We start from the raw sequence: 22,285 nt of genomic DNA, 5'->3' as shown, positions 1-22,285 counted from the left end.
CTTGTCCACGGAGACATGGTAGGTGAATGGGAAGGGGAGACCATAGACTCGGAACATCAGCCCTTGGCAGACTTCGATCCCAGCACCCTCAGCTCTGCAGCCAATTAGAACACCAGCCACCGAGCCAAATTGGATTCTTCTCTCAAAAAATAAGCCGTCAGTGGCATCTTTGCACTGTGAATGCTTATTTTTAAAATACGGGGGAAATGCTGACTGGATAAAGATCTCTGTCAGACTACAGGCTTTAAAAAAGCATTTGATTCAATCTGGCATCCCAGACGGAATATAAATCTGCTACAGAGCAAAGCTGATGGGCAAGGAGGAGATGCTGCAGCCCAAGCGCAGCATCCGACCGATCCATCAACCCAAAATAAAAAATAGCATGCAACAGATGTACTTCAGGAAGGAAGAAAGGAACAACGGGCAACCCTGTCTCGCCCTCCCTCTGGGCTGCATAAACAAGGCTGCTTGCTGCTTTGCTGCCTCTTCCTCAGAAGCCACACTTGCTCTCATCACGACAGCTTCCAAAAGTCTGTCACCTGCTCCTTCATTTCTCTCAGAGACGCTATCGCCGCTAACCTAGTCTCTCGAGATGGTTCAAATCACCAGGAAATAATTGGATGCAAAAACCCCTCAGGAAAAGACAATGGCGAAATATCTCAGAGCATCAGGTATGTGGTATTATTGTCTGGCCTTGCAGTTTGGAAACAAAGCAACAGCCAAAATGCATGACGCAACGCCCTACGAGCAGCTGCACAGTTTTAAACATGTGTGCTGGGAGAAGTACCAGCAGCCCTTGATTGCAAGTACTGCAGTAGATTAAATACGGTCCAAACTCTGGCCACCATAGGGACATTGAATCATGGTAGGCCACAGGACAGAGGTGGAAACACTGATATCCCAGTTACCCCGCCCAGCTGTAAGTGATTGACAGCTCCTACTGTCTAGGCACCCAGAACCATGGAGAAGGAAGCCCCATGGACAGAAAGGCCCACAGGAACGGGGCTGAGGCATCTGCTGAGCGCCAGCCAGCTAGCTCCACAGCAGCCTGAGCGAGCTTCATGGAAACTCAGGCTCACTTGACTCTTCCTACTGCAGCAGCTCTCTCAACCTGTGGGTTGCGACCCTTTGGCAAACCCCTGTCTCCAAAAACATTTTTTTTCTTTTTCTTTTTCTTTTTTTTTTTTCGGAGCTGGGGACCGAACCCAGGGCCTTGTGCTTGCTAGGCAAGCGCTCTACCACTGAGCTAAATCCCCAACCCCCTCCAAAAACACTTACATTAAGGTTCATAACAGTAGGATTCATAATCTGTAAGTTTTGCTACTTGGGAGGCAAAAGGATTACTGGAGGTTCAAGGACACCCAGGAGTACATTGTTTTGTCTCAAATGAAAAACAAAACAAACCATTAAGGCCTGGACAGTGAGCCTGAGGTGAGGACCACAGGCTGCCTCTCCTTGCTCTTCGCTCTGAAGATCCAGCCTTTCTGTAGTAGCAGCAACGCTACAGAAGAGGACTGATGTCGTGAGGCTAGCTGGGCTGGCTTGAGTGACTTGAGAAGAACCCCAGTTGGAAGTGGCTCCATTCTCCAGCACAGCCCTTCTCCGCCCACAGCTGCCTCCTGATGAAGGACCAGAAAGGAGGAGCAAGCTAGGCGAGATCTGGCAAAGAGGAAGAGGCCTGCCCCCTCTTTCCCTCACAGCTGCAGGTTTGCCTTGCCCTGCAGAGCCCCAGCCACCAGTCCTGACCCCAAGTAACATGCAAGCAACCTGGACCCGGAATAAGCCTGGTGCCTAGGCCACCTCCATCAAGCACAGTACTGGAGGGGACATTGTGCACTAGCTGGAAACGGTGCACGAGTCACAGCTGACATGCAACTAACTTAGACCGTTCTGCACTGGAGCTAGAAACATCAGAGCTGACCCTCCAGGACCCTAGGCCAAAAGAGGCCCTTTGATTTCTTCACTCTAGAGGCAGAGGCAAATGGATCTCTTTGAGTTCAAGGCCACCCTTGTCAACATAGAGAGTTCCAGGCCAGCAAAAACTACATAGTGAGACCCTGTCTCAAATATCAGAGTTAAACCAAATGTCCTATATGGGCACCCCTGTAGGTGTGGTCTGCCACCCATAGTTTTCTTTGCTTCTTTTGTTTTCTCAAGGTGTCTCCTTCATACCCTGACATCTTCCAGTGTCCCAGTCACTGAACTGCGACTGTCCTGCAGCCCTGTCCTCTGCAGTCCAGCCCTGCAGGGTTTAGGAAGCCTGTGCCCTGCCAGCTTCTCCAAGGGGAAACCGTGAGTACCACAGCGCCATCGTGTGGAAGCCTTGCTTAGGGCATGCTGCCAAGAATACTGTGATCAGCATCACCCTCCCCGGCTTGGCCTCAGATGGCCCGTGCTGGCTGGCAGGACGCTGGGGGCTGGGAGAGGAGGCAGCACTCTAGAGCCAAGGCAGAGTCTTCTGGGGGTGGAATAGCCCCATTGAGATGCCACCCTGTCCCCTCTGTATCCCAAGAAGGGCCTTGATTTCCACATGCCTCCGTGTCTTCTTCTAAATGAAGGCTGTGGCTTCAAATGCTCCTGCTTCACACGGCAGCAGGATGTGATGAATTAAGCAAGCAAGAGGCTGACAACAGTGCTAGACGTTTCTATGTTAACATTTCAGTATATCGGGACATTTCAAACTCTCCGAGCATAACCCAGAGTAAGAGAAGCATTTAAAGCTGTCATTCCAGCATCTTTGAGAATAACTCTTTTTGGTCACAAAGCAATGTCATACAGCAAGAAATGCCACACAGAGCACAGCTGGTCACACCTGGCATATTCTGGCATTTTCAACTCTGTTTTGTTCTGTATGAGACGAGGTCCCAAGTAGTTCAGATTGGCTATGAACTTGGAAGGTAGCCAAGAACGACTTGGAATTTCTGATCCTCCTGTCTCCACCTCCTGAATGGTGGGATTACAGGTATGCAGTGGCATGATGCAGTTGGGGATCAAACCCCAGACCTTGTGTATGCTAGGCGGGCACGCTACCCACTGGGCTCCATCCCCAACCCCTAGTCTGACCGCTCTTTCTTTTCTTTTTTCTTTCTTCTTTCTTTCCTTTTCTTTTTTCTTTCTTTCTTTTCCTTTCTCTCTTCCTTCCTTCTTTCCTTTCTTTCTTTTCTTCCTTTCTTTCTTTTTTTGAGACAGGATTTCACTTAATAGCCCTGGCTAGACTGAACTGGCTATATAAAACCAGGCTAACCAGGCTGGCCTTGAATGCATAGATCCACCTACCTCAGCCTCCTCAGTGCTGGAACCAAAGACATATTCATCTAATTTTGACTTTTTGAAAAACTGATCACAGCGGGATGGAGGGATGGCTCAGTGGTTAAGAGCACTGACTGCTCTTCAAGAGGTCCTGAGTTCAATTCCCAGCAACCACATGGTGGCTCACAACCATCTGTAAAGAGATCTGATGCCCTCTTCTGGTGTATCTGAAGACAGCTACAGTGTACTTATATATAATAAATGAATAAATCTTAAAAAAATATGTAAATCTTTAAAGACAACAGATCACAGAGGGCTGGAGAGATGTCTCAGAAGTTAAGGGCACTTGTCGCTCTTTTTTTTTTTTTTTTTTTTTGGTTCTTTTTTTCGGAGCTGGGGACCGAACCCAGGGCCTTGTGCTTCCTAGGCAAGCGCTCTACCACTGAGCTAAATCCCCAACCCCTCACTTGTCGCTCTTGCAAAGAACCTGAGTTTGGTTCCCAGCACCCACATGACACCATTTCCAGGAGATCCAACACTTCTGACTTCTGCAGGCACCAGGCAGGCATGTGGTGTACATACACGCATGCAGGCAAAGCCCTCATACATATAAAGTAAACAGTAAGTCTAAAAAAAATACAACTGTAACCTGACCACTACGTCGATTTCCCTAATGCTTATAATTCATAATCTGAAAGACAATTGTAGCTGCCTGTCCTGATTCCCTTCTCTCTGCTTCAAGCTTATGCCCTGAGTTGGACTGGTAAATGCACCAGTCCCTGGACATAGGTACCACCAAGCACCTGAAGGACTGTTTGGCAGCCTGCTGAGACTGTAACCTATGTTACAGGTGTCTACCTGCTGGAGAAAAGAGAACTGACATCAGTCAGCTCCCGTATCCTGTCATTCTTAAAATGTCACAGACTTTCTTGTCCCCCAAGACAGGGCTGCTCTGTGTAGTCCTGGCTGTCCTGGAACTCTCTCTGTAGACCAGGCTGGCCTAGAACTCAGAGACCCACTTGGCTCTGCCTCCTGAGTGCTGGGATTAAAGTTGTGCTCTGCTGAGCTAGCTCACAGCCCTTCATGAGGAAGTCATACTGTTCTCAGATGAGAAGCCCGGGGCCAACAAAGGTGAGATGACTATAGAACAGACAGAAACAGGACTACTGGCCCGGTTTTAGAATTCAGAATGTGGATCAAGCAAGGAAATTGGCTCTCAAGAAACTGCTCTGAAAATGCTGAATAAGATGGGTGGGTGGCTGGGGAAGAGAAAGTGCTGGAGACAGAGAAAAGCAGATATGGAAGTGGGAGGGGCAAGAGCACCAGGGCCAGATGGCTCCTGGCTTTATCAGCAACAGCTGCAGTAAGGGAGGCTGACCTCAGGAGCCCAGGGATCCGGGTAACCCACGGTGGGTGGGTTGTCAACCCAGATAAGGGCAGAGGCTAACAAGGGGTCAAACAAGCTAGAGAGACCACTCTGCCCAGATCTGACCTCGTCTGCCTTCGGGGGACAGGAGACTCTACTAATGGAAGGCTGACATGGCAGTGACTTGCTAGAGCAGTCCACTTGTTTCCCACACTCTGTCCTAGAGGAAAAGCCCTGCACAGCACTGGGACCTGCCAATTGGACAGAGGACAAAACAGAACAGGATGTGGCCAAGACAGGCCTGTTGAGAGAAAGCATGACAGTGGGTTTTGGAAGGCCGTGGAATGTGGTGAGGAAAATGGATCTGAGGGTAGAACTTAATTTGGGTCACTGGGCACCTCTTGATGTCAGGCCCTGAGGCAAGTAATGGAGACAGACCCTGCACTGTGAGCAGCACAGACTTTACTGTGCTCACGGAGAGGCAATACAGAAATCAAGAATGTTAAACATGCACGGTTGTCTCTTCAAAGGCGGAGATGTATAACCTGTTTTCTACCTAGAAGGCTGGGAGTGGAGGTGGCTAGGAGCAGAGGTGGTAACTTTTGTACTATCTGTCTGATCAAAATCACACCAGATACTCCCCCAGGTCACATGTAGTCAATCTATAGAACCCATCTTTGTGGAAGACATGGCATGGACTTTACAAAAAATTTCACTGTAGCCACGTCTTAAGCTTTATTGTGCACCTGGGACTGAGCTAATTATCACCTGGAACCTTTCCCCAAATTGTGTTGTGCTTAAATAGGCCTAAAATAAATCATCCAGCATTGGACTCTCAAAGTGTGGTCCAACACCTGCTACTGACTGGGTCATGTTGAACTAGGCTGCCTTCCTGTCTCACACAGATCACGGATCATTACTCTGCGGGCCGTGGCGTTTGCAGAGACCCACACACACTTCAGAGACTGGGAAATAAAGACACTGGAGCTGGGGATACAACTCAGTTGACAAAGTGCTTGCTTAGCTCAAGGTTAGACGAGGTTCTAAGAAAGGAAAAACAAAAGAGGTGGGGAAGAGAGGGGAGATGGAGAGAGAATAGATGTAGAAAGAAAGGGAGGGGGAAAAAGAGGTAAGAAGACAGAGGGGGAGAGAGGGAGAGAGGGAAGAAGAAAGAAAAGAAACAGTTAACAACAAATGGAGACTGGTGGCTGACAGTTGCAAAGAGGAGAGCCAACCTCCACCAGAAAAGGGAGACAATGCAGAATCTAGAACCCGATAGCACTTTTCTCAAATGGAGAGTTCTGGGAAACCCTTCCAGCTTCAACTGCAGACGCAGAACACAAAGACGCCTCAGCAGACCACTAATTACTGAGAGACTGTGTTGGAATGGGGTGGTAGATAGCATTCTGCCCATTTACCTGCTTCTGCATGGACACAATAACCCTCTCTGAGAGAAACCACTTGCTGAGACGTGCAAAGATTCTCAAACTTAGTGTCTACTGAACGGTCTCTCTGGGCTGGGCACTGTACCAGGTTGGCCCTGAGCATATGCAGATGAGTGACAACCACAAGTCCCTACTCTCGGAAAGTATGGTCCTGGGGGAGAGACACTGTAATGTGTTCCAGAGGGTTACAAGGCAAGCACTAGTGAGAAGGAAGCAATACTATCCAGAGAAGATAAGGTGGGCAGGTGTTCCAAGTACCCAGACACAGAGTTCAAAGTGAGCAGCAACGACCGAAAGAGGCGGGAATACTGGTTACAATATGCATACATAAGGGACTCACACCTCAGTCACTCATGCCAGTGGGAATAGAGGGAAAGGCCCAGCCTCAAGCTTCTCAGATGACGCTTCACCCTGGATACTGCTTCCTCAACAGTTCCATAAAGAAAAGCATGAAGGGTTTTTAGAAGTACCACCAGCCCTTAGGGACAGAGTGACTTGTTCAATCATAGGAAGTTAGGTTGGTCTGAAAGGAACCAACAGAAATAAAGACCACAGAATAACCCCCCTAATCTCACATGTATACACACACACACCAGGATCGCACGTAGTCCCTATGCAGTCAAGGATGACTTTGAACATCTGAGCCCTCCGGGTTCTGGGATTCCGTGTGTGCTATCACACCTGGTTTACTTGGTATAGAGAACCCAGGCTTTGGATGTGCTAGGCAGGCACCCAATTGAGCCATAACCCCAGCCCGGAAATCTCTTCCTTTAAACACTACGCTTCTGGGGAACAGAGCTTCCTCAGCATTAGAGTGAACACAGTCTCCCAGGCCTACAAAGGGCCCAGACCAAAGGGTGGGCAATGCCAAGAGGTCGCAGCACAACAGGAACTTGTTCCAAAGCCACTCCTTCCTTCCCGCCTTCCCACACATCTTCCGGTCCCTCCTCCGGGATCTCATTCCTTCCGGTCGCGCCCCCTTGGCCGTACTTTTTCCGTCATTCTCATTGGTGAAAAATACCGAGCCGCCCCCAAGTTGCAGAGAAACGCTGTCCGGATAGTCGTTCCCGGAAATGACGCTAACCCGCCCCTGAGGAAGTGACAATAGGAGTGCCCTTGACGGGCAGGCCGGCTGGGCTCTGCATCCCTCTGCTCACACTGCCGGGAGGTAGGAGCCCCTGCGGGATGGGGTGAGACGCGGTGGCGGCGCGCTCCTATGCAGGAAGGCGATCGGCAGACCGAAGCTCCTAGAGGGAGGAGGCGGCTTCGGCAACTGCATGTCCCAGTCTCCCTGTTTCCCCCCCAATACGTGTCCCTTCTTTGGGCTTCCCTCTGTGCACATGCCACCCTCTTCACTTTGGTACCCCATGGCTGGTTCCTATACCTCTTAGTTCCTCCTTCCATAATTGGGCGTCTTCTTTACTCATTCTCCGACAGCTCCCCTTCCTTTATTTCCTATGAAAACTTTTATAAAAGAGTGACTGATAGAGTAAAGATTTTACAGACGGCCTTGGGTTCCAATTAACTGTACTTTAAAAACTGGGCTGTTTTGGTCATGTCACTTAGCCTACCTGTTGCCCTGAATGTGGGCGGTATTGTAACGGTTCTTCAGAACTGATCAGTGATGTAACCCACTTGAACCTTGTTCCTCCCTCCAACGACCTTTTATAATTCCACCTGATGCTTGATTTCTTTTTGGTTGTCAACCCAGTTTTTCTGCCCTTCTAACTCAATGTCTATTCGGCGATTCTCATTCCTCACTTCTAAATATCTTTTTTGTTGTTGTAGAGAGGTTTTAGAGACCAGGTTTTATTGTGTCACCCAAACTGACCTATATCCACCTGCCTCAGCCTCCCACCACACACCTGGCCCTCAAAAATCATACATTACAGTATTTCCACGCATTTTGCTTTCAATTCTGCATGTTTCCAACACCTCACTATTCCAAAATACTTTGTTTTCCTAGTGTGTTGACTTCCTTGTGTGTTGAGCATGGCCCCAGCTCTTCTTGCCTTTCTCCCACAGATGGCTCAGCGGCTTCTCCTGAGGAGGTTCCTGACCTCAGTCATCTCCAGGAAGCCTCCTCAAGGTGTGTGGGCTTCCCTCACCTCTACGAGCCTGCAGACCCCTCCGTACAATGCTGGTGGTCTAACTGGAACACCCAGCCCTGCCCGGACATTTCACACCACCAGAGTCTGTTCAACAACCTTTAACGTCCAGGATGGACCTGACTTTCAAGACAGAGTTGTCAACAGTGAGACACCAGTTGTCGTGGACTTTCATGCACAGTGAGTACTGGGGGCAGCAAGAGATGGGGGTCTTACTTAAATAAGTATTTCTTGAGTGCCCACCGTGGCTCACAACCATGTTTAATGCTTTCCCTATGTAAACTCATTAGGAAGACTTTTGAGACCCAGTCCCTGCCCTTAAGAAGCATTCAGTGTGGTAGGAGACAGATTGACAAGTCTTCCTAGCGCACTCGATAAGTACTGCCTCATGCCTACGTCCTGTATCTCGCTGGCCGGAAAGCTCAGAGTCTGCTCCAGTGTGGAATAACATTATTTTCTTTTAACATCCCACCCACTGAAACTGTGGCAAGGGCTGGGCAAACATTAGTAGTAGTTGTAGTCCCCGAGGACGCATGGAGTGGGCAGGAGGTGTGTCCTCTCAGTACCGTAGGAGTGTGTTTTACAGATATATAACCATCTGCATTGTAGCCTGGTCTTCACCTTCAGACCGTTCTACCTGATTCAGCCAAAAGGCCAAGAGCCTGATTACCATCAGGGTTTCCAGACAAGTCTCACTGATTCTTTTGTTTTCCTCCTGGTCCTTTCTCTGACTCAGCCAGTTGCCTTGGACCTGTCAGTGAGTGTCCTTGTCATCTGAGATAAGACCTTGCAGGCTGGCTTTTTAGGTAAAAGTTTATTAATTGACTGACATTTCCAAATGGAAGTTTTGGAGTAGGAGATAGGGGTTGAGGTAGGGTCTCGCTGTATAGCCTCCACCTTCTATAGATGAGATTACCTACCGGCATGCGCCAGCTCAGAGAAAAGGATAAACAGGAGTTGATGACCAGGGATCTGTGGAAGGCAATTAGTCTGACTTCCTGGTATGGTGAAGGGCTGTCGAAAGAAACAGTCAACGGGCTAATCCTTTATTCCCCCATACAAGGTAGGTGATTGCATGGTTTAGGTGTGTTTAGTGCCAGGTGCAGGTCTGGTGCCAAACACAGAGATGATAGCAGCCGTCTGAGGAGAGTTCCTGCCCCAGCCAAGGAGGGAGGGATCCTATCCATTGCAATACGATCCTCAGCAGTTGACACAAAATAAGAAGAAAGTCCTGGAGTGAAAGGGTCCCACAGACAGAGATACTTTGTCTGTAAAAAAACAAACAAACAAATAATTCCAGGGGCTGGAGAGATGGCTCAGCGATTAAGAGCACCCGACTGCTCGTCCAGAGGTCCTGAGTTCAATTCCCAGCAACCACATGGTGGCTCACAACCATCTGTAAGGAGATCTGATGCCCTCTTCTGGTGTATCTGAAGACAGCTACAGTGTGCTTATATATAATAGATGAATAAATCTTTAAAAAAAAAAAAAAAAAAAAGCACTGGCTGCTCTTCCAGAGGTCCTGAGTTTAATTCCCAGCAACCACACGGTGGCTCACAACCATCTGTAATGTGATCCGATGCCCTCTTCAGGTGTGTCTGAAGACAGCTACAGACAGTGTACTGAGATACATAAAAATAAATAAATAGTTCTTTTAAAAAAAAAATCCCAGTGGCTAGAGAGATGGCTCAGTGGTTAAGAGCGGTGGCTGCTCTTCCAGAGGACCTGGGTTCAATTCCCACCACCCATAGTGTAGCTCACAGACTGTCTCTATCTCCAGTTCCAGGGGATCTGATACCCTCGCACCAGTGCACATAAATTAAATTAAAAGAAGAAAAACAAAAGGTTTACCTTTGTTTAGCCGGACAGTGGTGGTACACACCTTTACTCCCAGCACTCAGGAGATAGACAGGTGGATCTCTGAGTTTGAGGTTAGCTTAGTCTACAAGTCAAGTTCCAACCCAACAACTGCTACAAATTGAGACCCTGTTCCAAACCACCACCACCATCCCTCTTCCCACCCCACCCCCGACCCCCCAGAAAGGAAACAAAGATGCTTTGGGCAACCTTGAGGTGATCTTGGCTCTAGCTCTTCTTGTTTCATCAAACAAGACCTGGCTTCACTATGTAGCCCAGGCTAGCCTCAAATTCCTGGTCCTCTTTGTTCCTGCCTTAGTTACTTTTTTTTCCTGCTATGACAAAAGAAACCTAAGGGAGAGAAGGAAGTGGCTCACAGTTCCAAGCAGGGTCCCTCACAGTGGAGGAGCCATAGTGGCAGGGGCTTGGGGCAGCTGGTCACATTGTATCCATAATGAAGCAAAGAGGGATGCCTGGCTCAACTCCCCAGCTCCCCGTCTTTTTTGTCTTTTAACATTTATTATGCATGTATAGGCATCCATACTGGTACCATGTCACGCATATGGAGATCAGAGGTTAGCCCTCCAGACTTGATTCTTTCTCACCACACAGGCTCCCAGGACAAAGTGGGTTGTCTGTCCCAGCAGCAAGCACCCATCTTGCACACTCACGTTCTCCTCCTCAGAATCCTAGCTCGGAGAGTGGTACCCCCACCCACCCACAATTGGTGGACCTATCCCACCTCAGTTTACATCATCAGAATGATCCCCCGTGGGCATGCCCAGAGACCCCTCTCCCAAGTTTAGGAACTGCCAGATTGCACCCCATTGCCAGAGTGTGCTGCTTACCATCCTGTCATGTGCAAGTAGTCCACAGGCCTCAGTTCTTTAGGGGTCCATCGCCTCTGAAGGGTCTGCATATCCCTGAGAAGGTTCCAGAACAAAGGCTGGCCATGGCAGATGCTCCTGGGCTTCTGTCTCCTCAGCTCTACCTTCAGAGTCCATGCAGGGCCCAGGGAGACTCTGGGGAGACATGTGGAGCACTCAAGACTGACTGTCCCTTCTCACCTTCTGAGGTGGTGTGGCCCCTGCAAGATCCTAGGACCTCGGTTAGAGAAGATGGTAGCCAAACAGCACGGGAAGGTGGTGATGGCCAAAGTGGACATTGACGATCACACAGACCTTGCCATTGAGTACGAGGTATGTGTTGGGGCAGAGAGTTGCCTCAGGGAAGCCAAGGTGGGAGCACTGTGGGGACCACCCAATAACGAGTGAGTGACCTGCCTGGTGTTGCTCTGCAGCTCTTCCAAGTTCTCAGGGCTCTGCACGCAAGGCCCTGTTGATCCACATTAGGAAGTGGATTGTGTGGCCCACAGCACTGAGTCGTCCTCTGTCACTGGTTTTTTTGAGCTAGGGTTTCATATCGTTCAAGTTGTCCTACGGATGCTCTCCCTTCAGCCCTTCGAGCGTTAGGATTATAGGAGTGTCCCCATGTCTGGCTACAAGCCATCCTCTCAAGTCTTCCTGTCCTACTCACCTCACTTGCGTCCAGCTGTTGCTTAGAAGCCCTGGCTCACAGGCCAGGCATGCGTGATCTCGGTCAGGGGAGACCCTGGCTCCCAGGTGTCCCTTGTTCTGTTGGGAGAAAACACACACTGAGATAATCATTCCACCCCGAGATGAAAAGTTGTCTGAGAAGAGGTACTGCAGGGTGTTCTGAGGGGGAGTGGCCAGGACAGGGAAGGTGTCTCATTCTGGAGCCTCTGACCCGAAGCATGAGGGAAGGTGCAGAGAGGAGAGAGCCAAACACAAAGTCCTAAAGGAGCCAGAATGGTGCCTTACCTCCGAAATCCAGAGACAGAGGCAGGAAGAAGGCCTCAAGTTCAAGGCCAGCCTGGGCTACAGAGTGAGCCTTAAGTCTCACTGCAAAACCAAGAAAGACAGGAAAAAGGAATTGGCCTGTTGGCGTAGGTATACTGCTCTAGCACAAGTCCTGGGGACAGATACTATTGCTTGGGTCTGGAGAGGTGGCTCAGTTAAGAGCACTGACTTGTGTCCAGGGGACCTTGGGTCAATCCCCAGCACCTTCATGGCTACTCACTCCTAGCATCAGCCCTAGAGGATCTGGCTCTTCTGGCCTCCCCCAGCATGGCATGCACATGGTGTATTTAACATAGCATGCAGAGCAAAACACCCACCCACATAGAGGAAAAATAAAGGGAATTTTGTCAAAACAAAACACTCTGACCTCAACAAATGTTGAAGAGCTGGAGAGACAGCGCAGTGGTTAAGAGCACTGGCTGCTGTTCTAGGGGACATGGGTTCAATTCCCAGCACCCACAGGTCGGTGCACACCTATCAATAATAACTCCAGTCCCAGAGGCTCAGATACCCTCTTCTGGCCTTTGTTGGCAAAATTCCCAGACCCATAAAAATCTTTTGAAGTTTAAGTAAATAAATAAAGAATATTTTCAAACTCAACAGACAGGCTGTGGTAGCTCACACCTCTAATTCCAGCAGTCAGGAGGCAGAGGCAGGTGGATCTCTAAGAGTTCAAGACCAGCCTGAGCTATACAGCACAGGCCAGGGCTACATAGGTAAACCCTCTGTAGAAAAACAAAAAACATTTAAATAAACAGTATCAAAGTTAAAAAACAAATTTACATCTTTTTTTTTTTTTTTTTTTTTTTTTTTTGATAAAGTACTTTGACTGTCTGAAGGGGCGGGTGATTAACACATGAGGCTTTCAGAGCAGTGACTACTGGAGCAGCTCAGCGGCCTCTAAAGTCCCCAGCCACAGGACAAACTAAAGGCCACAGCATGTTCCAGTCACTCTTGAGCAACAACTGAAATTTGGCCTGAGGGCCATGGTCCACTTAGCGCTTTCAAATGTGGGCCCAGTACAGAGGCCTTGGCAATCACGGACATACACTTCGGCTTTCAGAGTGTTCAGAGTTGAAAGTTTTGCTTTGGGCTGGAGAGATGGCTCAGTGGTTAAGAGCACTGACTGCTCTTCCAGAGGTCCTGAGTTCAATTCCCAGCAACCACATGGTGGCTCACAACCATCTATAAAGGGATCTGATGCCCTCTTCTGGTGTGTCTGAAGACAGTGACAGTGTACTCATATACATAAAATAAATAAATATTTAAAAGAAAAGTTTTAGCTTGGGGACACTCAGCCAGTGATAGCATAAATGTCCAAACCTATGGCTGTGTATGTGTGTGTAGGTGTAGGTGGGAGCCTTTTGTTTTCCTTTTTGTTTGGTTCTTTGATTTGGCCTTTTGAGGGAGAATCTTAATGAAGCTCAGGTTGGCCGTGGTGACCTTGCATCTCAGATCCCCTGCCACCCTCCAAGTGCAGTGCTTGTAAGCATGCACCGGCATCACGTCCGTCAGAGGGCTGCCTTCTCAGAGGAGGTAACACGAGAACAGAGACCAGAATGGAGCAGTGAGTGGAGTGTGTGAGTCTCAGGAAAGAGCCACTGGGCAGGGCAGACAGAGGCCCTGGGCTGGCCACCGACCGTGCAGGGGGTACAATGTCCTGTAGGCCCTGGACCACCACAGTTGAGGAGAGAGAGGCCCTTTGTGGCTGTGGGGCTGGATGGAAGGATCAGCAGGGTTGGGAGGCCAGGTGGCTAGGAAAGCAGACCAGACTGGAACAGCGGCTTCTGGGGACCAGCTCTGCTTCGCAGACGTGTTTGGTCCGACTCTCAGAGTATTTTAAAGAAAGGGGGAAGTGGATGCTGATGTTAAAAACTCGGGCTTTGGGGTTGGGGATTTAGCTCAGTGGTAGAGCGCTTGCCTAGGAAGCGCAAGGCCCTGGGTTCGGTCCCCAGCTCCAAAAAAAGGAAAAAAGAAAAAAAACCAAAAAACTCGGGCTTTGTGTAAGCCGGGCATGGTGGTCCATGCCTGGAAGCCCAAGCCAGCATCCAGTCAGCTAGGAAGCAACGAGACCTTGTCTCCAAAAAAAAAGTTCTTTGAACAACCCACCTCTCTTGAAACTCCAAGACCAGGATGAACCTTTCCCACCCTCTGGATGCAGGAGGCTGAAAGGGGTGGAGAGATTTTTCTCAGAGTTCAGATGCACAAGCTTAATTAACCAAATTTACCTCCCCAAAAGCATCGGGAGTACAGTTAGCCATCCTCTGACCAGAACCCAAGGTGGGAAACGGGTGGACGGTGCGGGGAAAGTCGCCCATCTCTTGAGCTGGACTGATAGCAGGATGATTAGTCAAAGGGAGGAAGTCAGGCTGCCTGGGGCAGAAGAGAGGAAATGCATGCTGGGAAGACAGGGCCTCCTATAACCGCTGCTGATGTGTCTCCACCCTGGAGACGTCTAGCACAGGTCACTCTAGGGCTTGGGTGGAGGGAGTCGCTGCTTCTTAAGCCCCACCCATTAGCCAGCAGGGGGAGGGGCCTTCAACCTTGGAGACACCCTTGACTTTCCCCAGCTCACCCATTGCTCACCCAAGGTTCTAACAGGTATGAATATCTGGCCTTGTGGTAAGAACTCAGGGCTGGAGCCACACAGGGACACGGGGCATGGCTCGGCCTACGATTTCCAGGCTCTCTCCTGGGACCTCCAGGTGCTCCCATGTCGGCCTCAGCATCATGTGTTTGGCAGAAAGCTGCAGCCGAAGCTTGGGAACCAGTAACTCACAGAGCAGACTTTACCGATGGGTCCCGTGGGTCCCACGGGTGACTGGAGTTCCCAGCACCGTAACTCCTCCCCCTACATTCCAGGGAGCCCAAGATGGGATGAGTGTGGGCAGCCTGTGAAGAGGAAGGTGGAGGAGTCCTTTGGGACCCTTATGCTCTGCCTGCCCACGGTCCACAGTGCCTGGGTTGCAGAGAAAGGCCTCTGCGTCAGTCTGCGTCTCCTCCCCTTGGCCTCCGTGTTTTGTCAAGCCCTGGGCTGAGGCACTGAGGTCCCGTGAATCCCAACATGATTGTCCTGCCTGTTTCTTTCCCTTCCTTCCTTCCACCTGGTCTTTCTGAAGAGAAGCCAAGAAGGAAGCCGCTGCCACCAAGGAATGCCCCCTGGGATGATTTCTATAGGATCTCAAGCCCTCTTCCGGATGTGTGGGCAAGCTTGTCAGCTGCACAGTTCTCAAAGCCAGCTACTTCCCAAGCCCTCCTGACCCTCATCCTTCCTCCGCTGCCCTCAAAGCGGGGGAGGAAAAGTCCCTGAGGCTTTTGGGGTTTCCCTGACAGCCCCCACTCCTTTTCTGCATAGAATCTTGGGGAGCCCAAGGCTTTCACTCCCCTGGCTCTCTCTCCTGACCACTGAGACCTTGCCAGTGTGAGGAGGGGAGGTTTTCGGCCATCTGCTATCCCCTGAGGTGGCTCTCTCTGCCTTGCACTCCCCACACACACACACACACACACACACACACACACCCGGAGCTGGGGACCGAACCCAGGGCCTTGCACTTGCTAGGCAAGCGCTCTACCACTGAGCTAAATCCCCAACCCCTCTGCCTTGCACTTGAAGGTGTGATCCTTCAGTAGATGAGAACAAGTGGAGTCTCCTGTAACCCGACCACTGTTGCTCCTTGTGGCTTGTCGGAAACTTTTTCTTTTCTTTTCTTTTTTTTTTTTTTTGAGAAGACAGGGGTGGGAATTTCATGATTTATGTGGTCCAGACTGGACCTACACTTAGTATATAGTAGAGAATGGCCTTGAGCTCCTTATCTTCCTGTCTCCAGAGTACTGTGGTTAAAGGCCCATATCATCACTCCCAGTTTATTTTTTTTTTTGGTTTTTTTTTTTGGTTTTTTTTTTGTTTGTTTGTTTGTTTGTTTGTTTGTTTGTTTTTCTGGAGCTGGGGACTGAACCCAGGGCCTTGCGCTTCCTAGGCAAGCGCTCTACCACTGAGCTAAATCCCCAACCCCTGTTAAGTTTTTTTTGTTTGTTTGTTTTTTTTTTTTTTTTTTCTGGCACTCCCAGTTTAAATTGGAATTAACCTGAGGCCTTGAGCATTCTAGTCCTCAACCTGGTTTGTCTTTTTGTTTTGGTTTGGGTTTTTTTTTTTGTTTTGTTTTGTTTTGTTTTGTCGTTTTTTCCTTTTTATTATGTATACCCCCAATAGAGAAATCACTAACTAGTTTAAAATATATGATATTTTAATCCTTTCTAATTCCCGTTTGGAGATAAGTGCCTCTCAAACGTGAGTGTGGCCCGTATGAGCGCGGAGTCAGAGTGGCCACTGTTTCTCTCCAGTATGTGGGTTTCGGCGATTGGGCTCGGGTTGCTAGGCTTCGTGACAAGTACTAACCCACCCAGCGATCTCACTGGTCCTCCTGGAGTATTGTTTCTTTTCCGTGTTTCCTATGTGTATAACGCGCGGTTTTGCTTGTGCGGGGTTCTGTGTGCACATCCCTGTGCATCCATGTGGAGGCCGAGTAGATGTTGGGAATCAGCCTTATCACTTATCCACTGAGGAGGCCTCTCAACCCCAGAGCCCGATAGCCAGATTGCTGTAAGGATCCTTTGTCTCTGCCCTCTGAGGCCGAGTCAACAAACAGGGAGGCCACCACACCTACCTGGCATTTATGGAATTCTCAAAGAGCAGACTCTGGGGCTGAGGCCTATGCCAAAAGCCCTGGGTTTCTTCCTGAAGAAGAGGGAAATAAAAAGCAGATTATGACCCAGGGTTTCGGGAAGACATAATTTCATCATTCCTAAATGGCTGTGTGTACACACAAATGTGTGCGTGGTGGGCGCCAGCGCACATCAGCCTCACAGGCGCTGTCGGTGTCTCCCTTGCTTGTGCTCCACTTTATTCGTTGAGGCAGGCCCTCTCAGTTGAGCACAGAGCTCACAGATCAGCTAGCCTGCATGCTGCAGGATTTTCTGCACCTGGCGGGCTGGGAGTGTAGGCAGTCACTGTACCCACCCACCCAATATCAGCTGGGTGCTGGGATCCAAACTCTGGTCTCCGTAGATGCATGCCATCGGAGCCAACTTCCCAGCCCCAAGTCTGCAGGCTCTGAAGATGACACGCAGGAGTCTGTCCTCCCCTTCAACCATGTGGGTCCAATGGCTTGAACTCAGGTCATCAGGCTTGGCGGCAAGTGCCTTTACCCGAGAAGCCATCCTTCCAACCCTGTTTTGTTTGGTAAATGACGGGTTTGGGTTTTCAGGACAGGGTTTCTCTGTGTAACTCTAGCTGCCCTGGAACTCACCATATAGACCAGGCTGGCTTTGAACTCAGAGATCTGCCTGCCTCTGCCTCCCGAGGGCTGGGATTGAAGGTGACATGGCTGGCGGTAATGGTCTTCCTAAGGACTCTCTTGTATTCGCTTTTACAAGGCCTTTGCTTCGGCGTTTTTTCATCTAAAACATGGTGTCGCTGAATGCCTCTCTGAATCGCCTTCACCCTGCTGGAGTCTCTGCTCTCTCTGGCTCTCACCCTCACCCCGACAGAAGCAGAGTCAAACAGACCGTGTTTCTTGTTTGGAATCCCTGCTTGACTTTTCTGAGCCCTCTTGAAATTGGTGCTTTAAACTCCAGTCTTCTTGTATCTAAAAAATGATGCTATAGGAGGCTTAAGATGTCGCTCGCTCGGTGACAGCACCCGCATGCAAACATAATAAAATGGACCAACCTAGAAACCAGCATTCTATGAGCTTGCATACTTGTAAGCACCCAGGATCTTCCGTGACACTGAAAACATCCTCTACCCACTGTGTGTTCCTCAGTCACAAAGGTCACCACCTTCCTGTGGTATCTGCTGTGCTGTCCTTCGATGGTTTCTTAGCAGAGTTGCAAGCGGTGTCAGGGTGAGACAGGAGATGTTGCAGGTCGGTTGGGAGAGGCCATATGAGCATTCATATTCCAGGCTAGGAGGCCCAGGTGGCTTCTTGGAGCAGGATAGGCAGCATGTCTGAATATGCCCTTTCCCCAGCTCTTCCTTCCTTCCTTTTGTCCCGCAGGAAGTGAGGAGGTGTTGAATGCTTCGTCAATGTCTCTGTTCCCAACACTTTTCTAAGACCATGTACAAAGGCCTGTGCATTATCACTGATGGTCTATTCTAGACACGAGCCTCCACGATTAAGCAGCAAAAACCTTGGCCTCACAGCCCAGCTACCCCTCTACAAACAGTGTTCTGGGGGTTGGGGATTTAGCTCAGCGGTAGAGTGCTTGCCTAGCTCCGAAAAAAAAAAGAAAAAAAGGAAAAAAAAAAACAAAACAGTGTTCTGGGAGCCTGCAGCTACATGTGCAGCTACATGCATGCGGGTTTACATGTGTGCTGCTCAGACTTAGGAGAAAGCCCTTAATCAGTAGTGACCAGACCTCAATCGTCATGGACACCAGCCTGGTCTTTGTGTGTCCCTGCACACACAGCACCACAGGACAGGAGGAAACTCCGTCCACTGAGTGTCTGAGTATCTCAGAGGGAGAGGAGAGGCCTCCTTAGACAAGCCAAAGGGACCAAACAAAGGAAAGCGCCTTGTTTTGTTTTGGGGGTTGGGATGGAACCCAGGCCTCATGCCTACTAGGCAAGATACTATGGTATCTGCTGTGCTGCCCTTATGGTTTCTTAGCAGAGTTGCAAGCAGCATCAGGGTGAGACCTGAGACGTTGAGCCACACCCTCAACTCTAAGCCACACCCTCTGAGCCATACCCTTAACCCTAAGCCACATCTTAAAAATGGAACATTTATTTTAAAGGGACAGAATGTTTCAGCCAAGTTAAAAGCTAGTGGTTGAGCTTGTCTCCTTAATTGAGCTGCCAGCCTTGGGGTGCTGCAGCTCACTCACCAGCCACTAGAGGGCGCACCAACACACCTAAAGGGGATTCCTGGAGCCTGTTTTGCTGGTCCTTGCCGTTTCCTGGAGATAGTGTAATCCTGATTCTGGGCTGTTAATGCCACCACCTATACCAGAGTCTGACAAGGACAAGAGCCTGCACGAAGGCTGTGACCGGGGACACTCATGGTCAGCCCAGTTCCTGGTGCTGGCACCCACATTACCCACTGGACCATCCCTAAAGGGATTGGAGGTACTAAAGAAAAGCAAGGACTGTGTCCTACATGCTGTGTTTTTCTCATTAGGAATGATGCAGGAATTAGGAATGTCACCTGTCATGTGACAACTGACGACTGTAGGATGGGGCCAAGTGGCCTTCACTTCTCTTGCTCACTTTGAACATAATCTCAGTCTGGCCTCTGAGATGACTCATCCCACAGCCCTCAGGCTGTGTGAAGACCTAGTGGGTTTCCGTACATTGCTCTTGTTACTTTGTAGCTAACTCGAATGTAAGCTAAGTCTCCATTTCTCTTACTCTGGTTATATAGGTTCTCAAATGCCAGCAAACACCAGGCCAGCCTCACATACGTTTCATGTAATCTGTATGAGTCTTCAGAGCTGTGGAGTAGTGCCTCATGGGGCAGGCATACCCCTTCCCATCTGCCAGCCCTTATTAAAGCCTCCGATCACATATGACTATCCCCTTCCACTCTGGGCAGGAAGAGGCCGTGAGTTTCTGGTCCCTGATAACCACTAGCTATAACCCACCAAAGTGGTCCTCAGGAGGTCAAGCTCCACCACACCCATAGTGTGCCCTGTGCCCTGCGCTGTCTTAAGAGTGTTACTCGGCATTCCTATGCTCAACTAAAAGTATTGTCACTGTCTCCACAAACCAAGGCCTGAGGTAATAAAGGGCTCACCAGGCTCACCCAGGGTAGGAATGAGGTGGGGCCATCCAGCCCTGGAGCTCGCCTCCCTGACCCCCGAGTTTTCTGTGGGACCCTGAGCTCAAGCATCCAAGGCAAAGCACGCATGCCTAGTGCACAGAGAAAGGCCATAAGGCTTGGGAAGCAGCATGGCGCCCAGCACACACACGGGCTGTTTTCATCTTGTCATTCTGGCCAAACCGCTAGACCAGCGAGTCAGTCCTGTGGTTCAGGGGGGAGGAAGCTACCAGGAGCTTTGCAGTAGAAGAGGCTCTAATGGGTGGGCCTCCTCCCAGCCCCACACCCATTTTCTTTGGCTCTTCCTGTGACTTTGGCCTTCTCAGCAGAGACTTAGGGAAGGCTCAGAGACATATTCACCTCCAAGTGATTTGAACTCTGGTTCCCTCACCCAGGTGTCTGCTGTGCCTACCGTGCTGGCCATCAAGAACGGGGACGTGGTGGACAAGTTTGTGGGGATCAAGGACGAAGACCAGCTGGAAGCCTTCCTGAAGAAGCTAATTGGCTGACAAGCAGGGAAGAGGCCAGACTGCCCTTGCCTGCTGGAAACCCATTTGGGGAGGAACCTAGTAGAACTCCCAGCCCTCAGCTGTCATCCTTCGTGCCCTGCCCCCGTTTTGTCCTTGTGGGTCTTGCCTTTGGGCAGCAGACTTCCAAACCTAGAAGCCACCAGCACTTCAGAGCCAGCCCTCAGCCAGGATGGCCAGGAGAGGGGCAATGCTGCCGATGGTGTGGAGGAGGGGCATCCTGAGCACCTCCTACTGTGTGCTCCTCCTGTGCACCTACTGTGTGCTTCTTCTAGGGCTTGTTGCTATTCCCCTAGATGCTAGACAAAGCCTGGGCCAGCCTGTAGTCACCGCCCAGGCAATGGCCCAGTCCTCGTCTCTGAGGTCCTCTGATCTGAAGCCTCAGCCCCACACACACACATTTGCCTCTGGTGTATTTCCTCTCCTGCCTCTGCTTGAAAAGGAAACAAGAAGCTGAACAAGTGAGAGTAATGGATAATTCTCTCATCTTTTGTAGGTCTGTAATAAAGAACTTTATGTGATCCTTCTACCTCTTGCTGTGAAGAACAGAGCCCACCCCATTCCCTATCTCTGTCCCTTCTCTTCCTTGTCACCTCCCTGGGTTAGCTGGGCCTTGGTTCTGGTTCCCTGAGCAGGAGGAGGAGCTGTGAACAAGCAGACCAATAAAACCAGGTTTGCATTGCCACCGGCTGCTGTTCTGTGGGCGGCGCATGGGATGTTCAGGTATTCCCAGGCCCACCACTGTCCCCAACTCCCCTTGGGTTCTCCACCCCTCTCGTGACTCGTGTTCCCATCCGGCATGGCTCCTGGTCTGGGCATGCCATCACACATCCCTCCTAAGGCCCAGGGGTGGTTGTGCTGTTTCCCAAAGTGCAGACAAGGGTTCAAGGAATGTAGGCTGGGTTCAACCAAAAGTGGTGTTTGAACCTGGATTCTGACCATTGGTCCCCTCAGCCTTTTGGGACCTTCTTCCTGGGCTGGCTTCTGACCCCTCCTGGCTGGGTGGCACTACTTCCCATGTATGCCCACAGGAAGTTCTCGTCCTAGGGACTGGACCCTCCACCCATCCTGTTCCCTCTCCAGCTCCCTTACCTACACAGGCCACAAGGCTACCCAATCAAGAAAGCCCAGCCTATCTATTGCCCTCCCAGGGCTAAGGGACCACTGTCACTTGATGCCTGTTTTCAGCAAGTCCTGAGTGCTTGACAGAGGGTTCTCACGCCCTCTGAACTGAGTTCACAGTGTCCTTTGGTGTGTACATTTCCTCACAATGACATGCACTGCTCCATTACAACTCACCGAGAGAGAGGGATCCACCTGAGGACAAACAAAAAGACTGCCAATGCTGAAGCAGAGCAGGGCAGAGGGTGGAGGTCCAAAAGACCTCAAGGCTGGGAGAAAACTGGCCTAGTGACTGTTCTGCAGAGAGACCACAAGCAAGGTGAATGAAGGACTCCCTTTGGTCAGAGCCCCTCCTGGGTACTGGGCGTGGCCAGTGGCTTCATTCATAGTAGCCTCCAAGGAGTACATTAGAGTCAGAGGTTAGAGAGCATGGCCAAGCCACCAGTGTCCAGGCATTTGTCTTATGTGCCCTCCTGCTGTTTTGAGACAATCTCATGTACCCCCAGCTAGCTTCGACTTGCTAAGGATGACCTTGAACTGCTCATCTCCTCCCCCTCTGAAGTTTTGGGGTTACAGGTATGTACCACCACATGATAAGCAAGGATTTTACCAACTGAGCTACATCCCCAGGCAGCCCCCCCCAACCTCCCCACCTCCCCACCCCCTATCCCCTCACCCCCCCACCCCATCACTATACAAAATGTGTGGCTTTTATGTCACGAGCCGAGGAGGAGTGTGGGCCTGTTTTACCGAAGACTAACCCAGCTGAGTTGAGTAACTTGAGATACTCTGTAAGGAAGGGGGCGTGGCCAAAACTCAAGACTCTGCCCACTGCCACCCCTTAAAAGGTACCGTTCACCAAGCACTTTTACATACATTACCTCATTTAATTCCACTCTGATGAGGCCAGGATC

At 50.2% G+C, this 22,285-nt stretch overlaps 1 protein-coding gene and 1 long non-coding RNA gene across 2 annotated transcripts in view; one reads left to right on the top strand and one right to left on the bottom strand.

The window, feature by feature from the left end:
* Positions 1-7,167: 7,167 nt before the first annotated feature.
* On the top strand, positions 7,168-20,770 carry Txn2 (thioredoxin 2). Its single transcript, NM_053331.2, has 4 exons — positions 7,168-7,228; positions 8,086-8,348; positions 11,101-11,224; positions 20,118-20,770. Exons 2-4 carry the CDS (start codon positions 8,086-8,088, stop codon positions 20,229-20,231), a joined length of 501 nt encoding a protein of 166 aa, NP_445783.1. The 5' UTR covers positions 7,168-7,228; the 3' UTR covers positions 20,232-20,770.
* Positions 8,964-22,285, bottom strand: part of LOC102553868 (uncharacterized) — a 36,750-nt gene continuing 23,428 nt past the window's right edge. Inside the window, exons 2-4 of the long non-coding RNA NR_185125.1 lie at positions 11,562-11,659; positions 10,874-11,047; positions 8,964-9,436 (exon numbers count right to left, since the gene is read on the bottom strand). This is a non-coding gene — a long non-coding RNA (uncharacterized LOC102553868). The remainder of the gene's footprint in view (positions 9,437-10,873; positions 11,048-11,561; positions 11,660-22,285) is intronic.

Source organism: Rattus norvegicus, chromosome 7 (assembly GCF_036323735.1).
Source record: "Rattus norvegicus strain BN/NHsdMcwi chromosome 7, GRCr8, whole genome shotgun sequence".
NCBI lineage: Eukaryota > Metazoa > Chordata > Mammalia > Rodentia > Muridae > Rattus > Rattus norvegicus.
The sequence above is the reverse complement of the archived record's forward strand: the minus strand, read 5'-3'. Positions and strand labels throughout refer to the sequence as shown.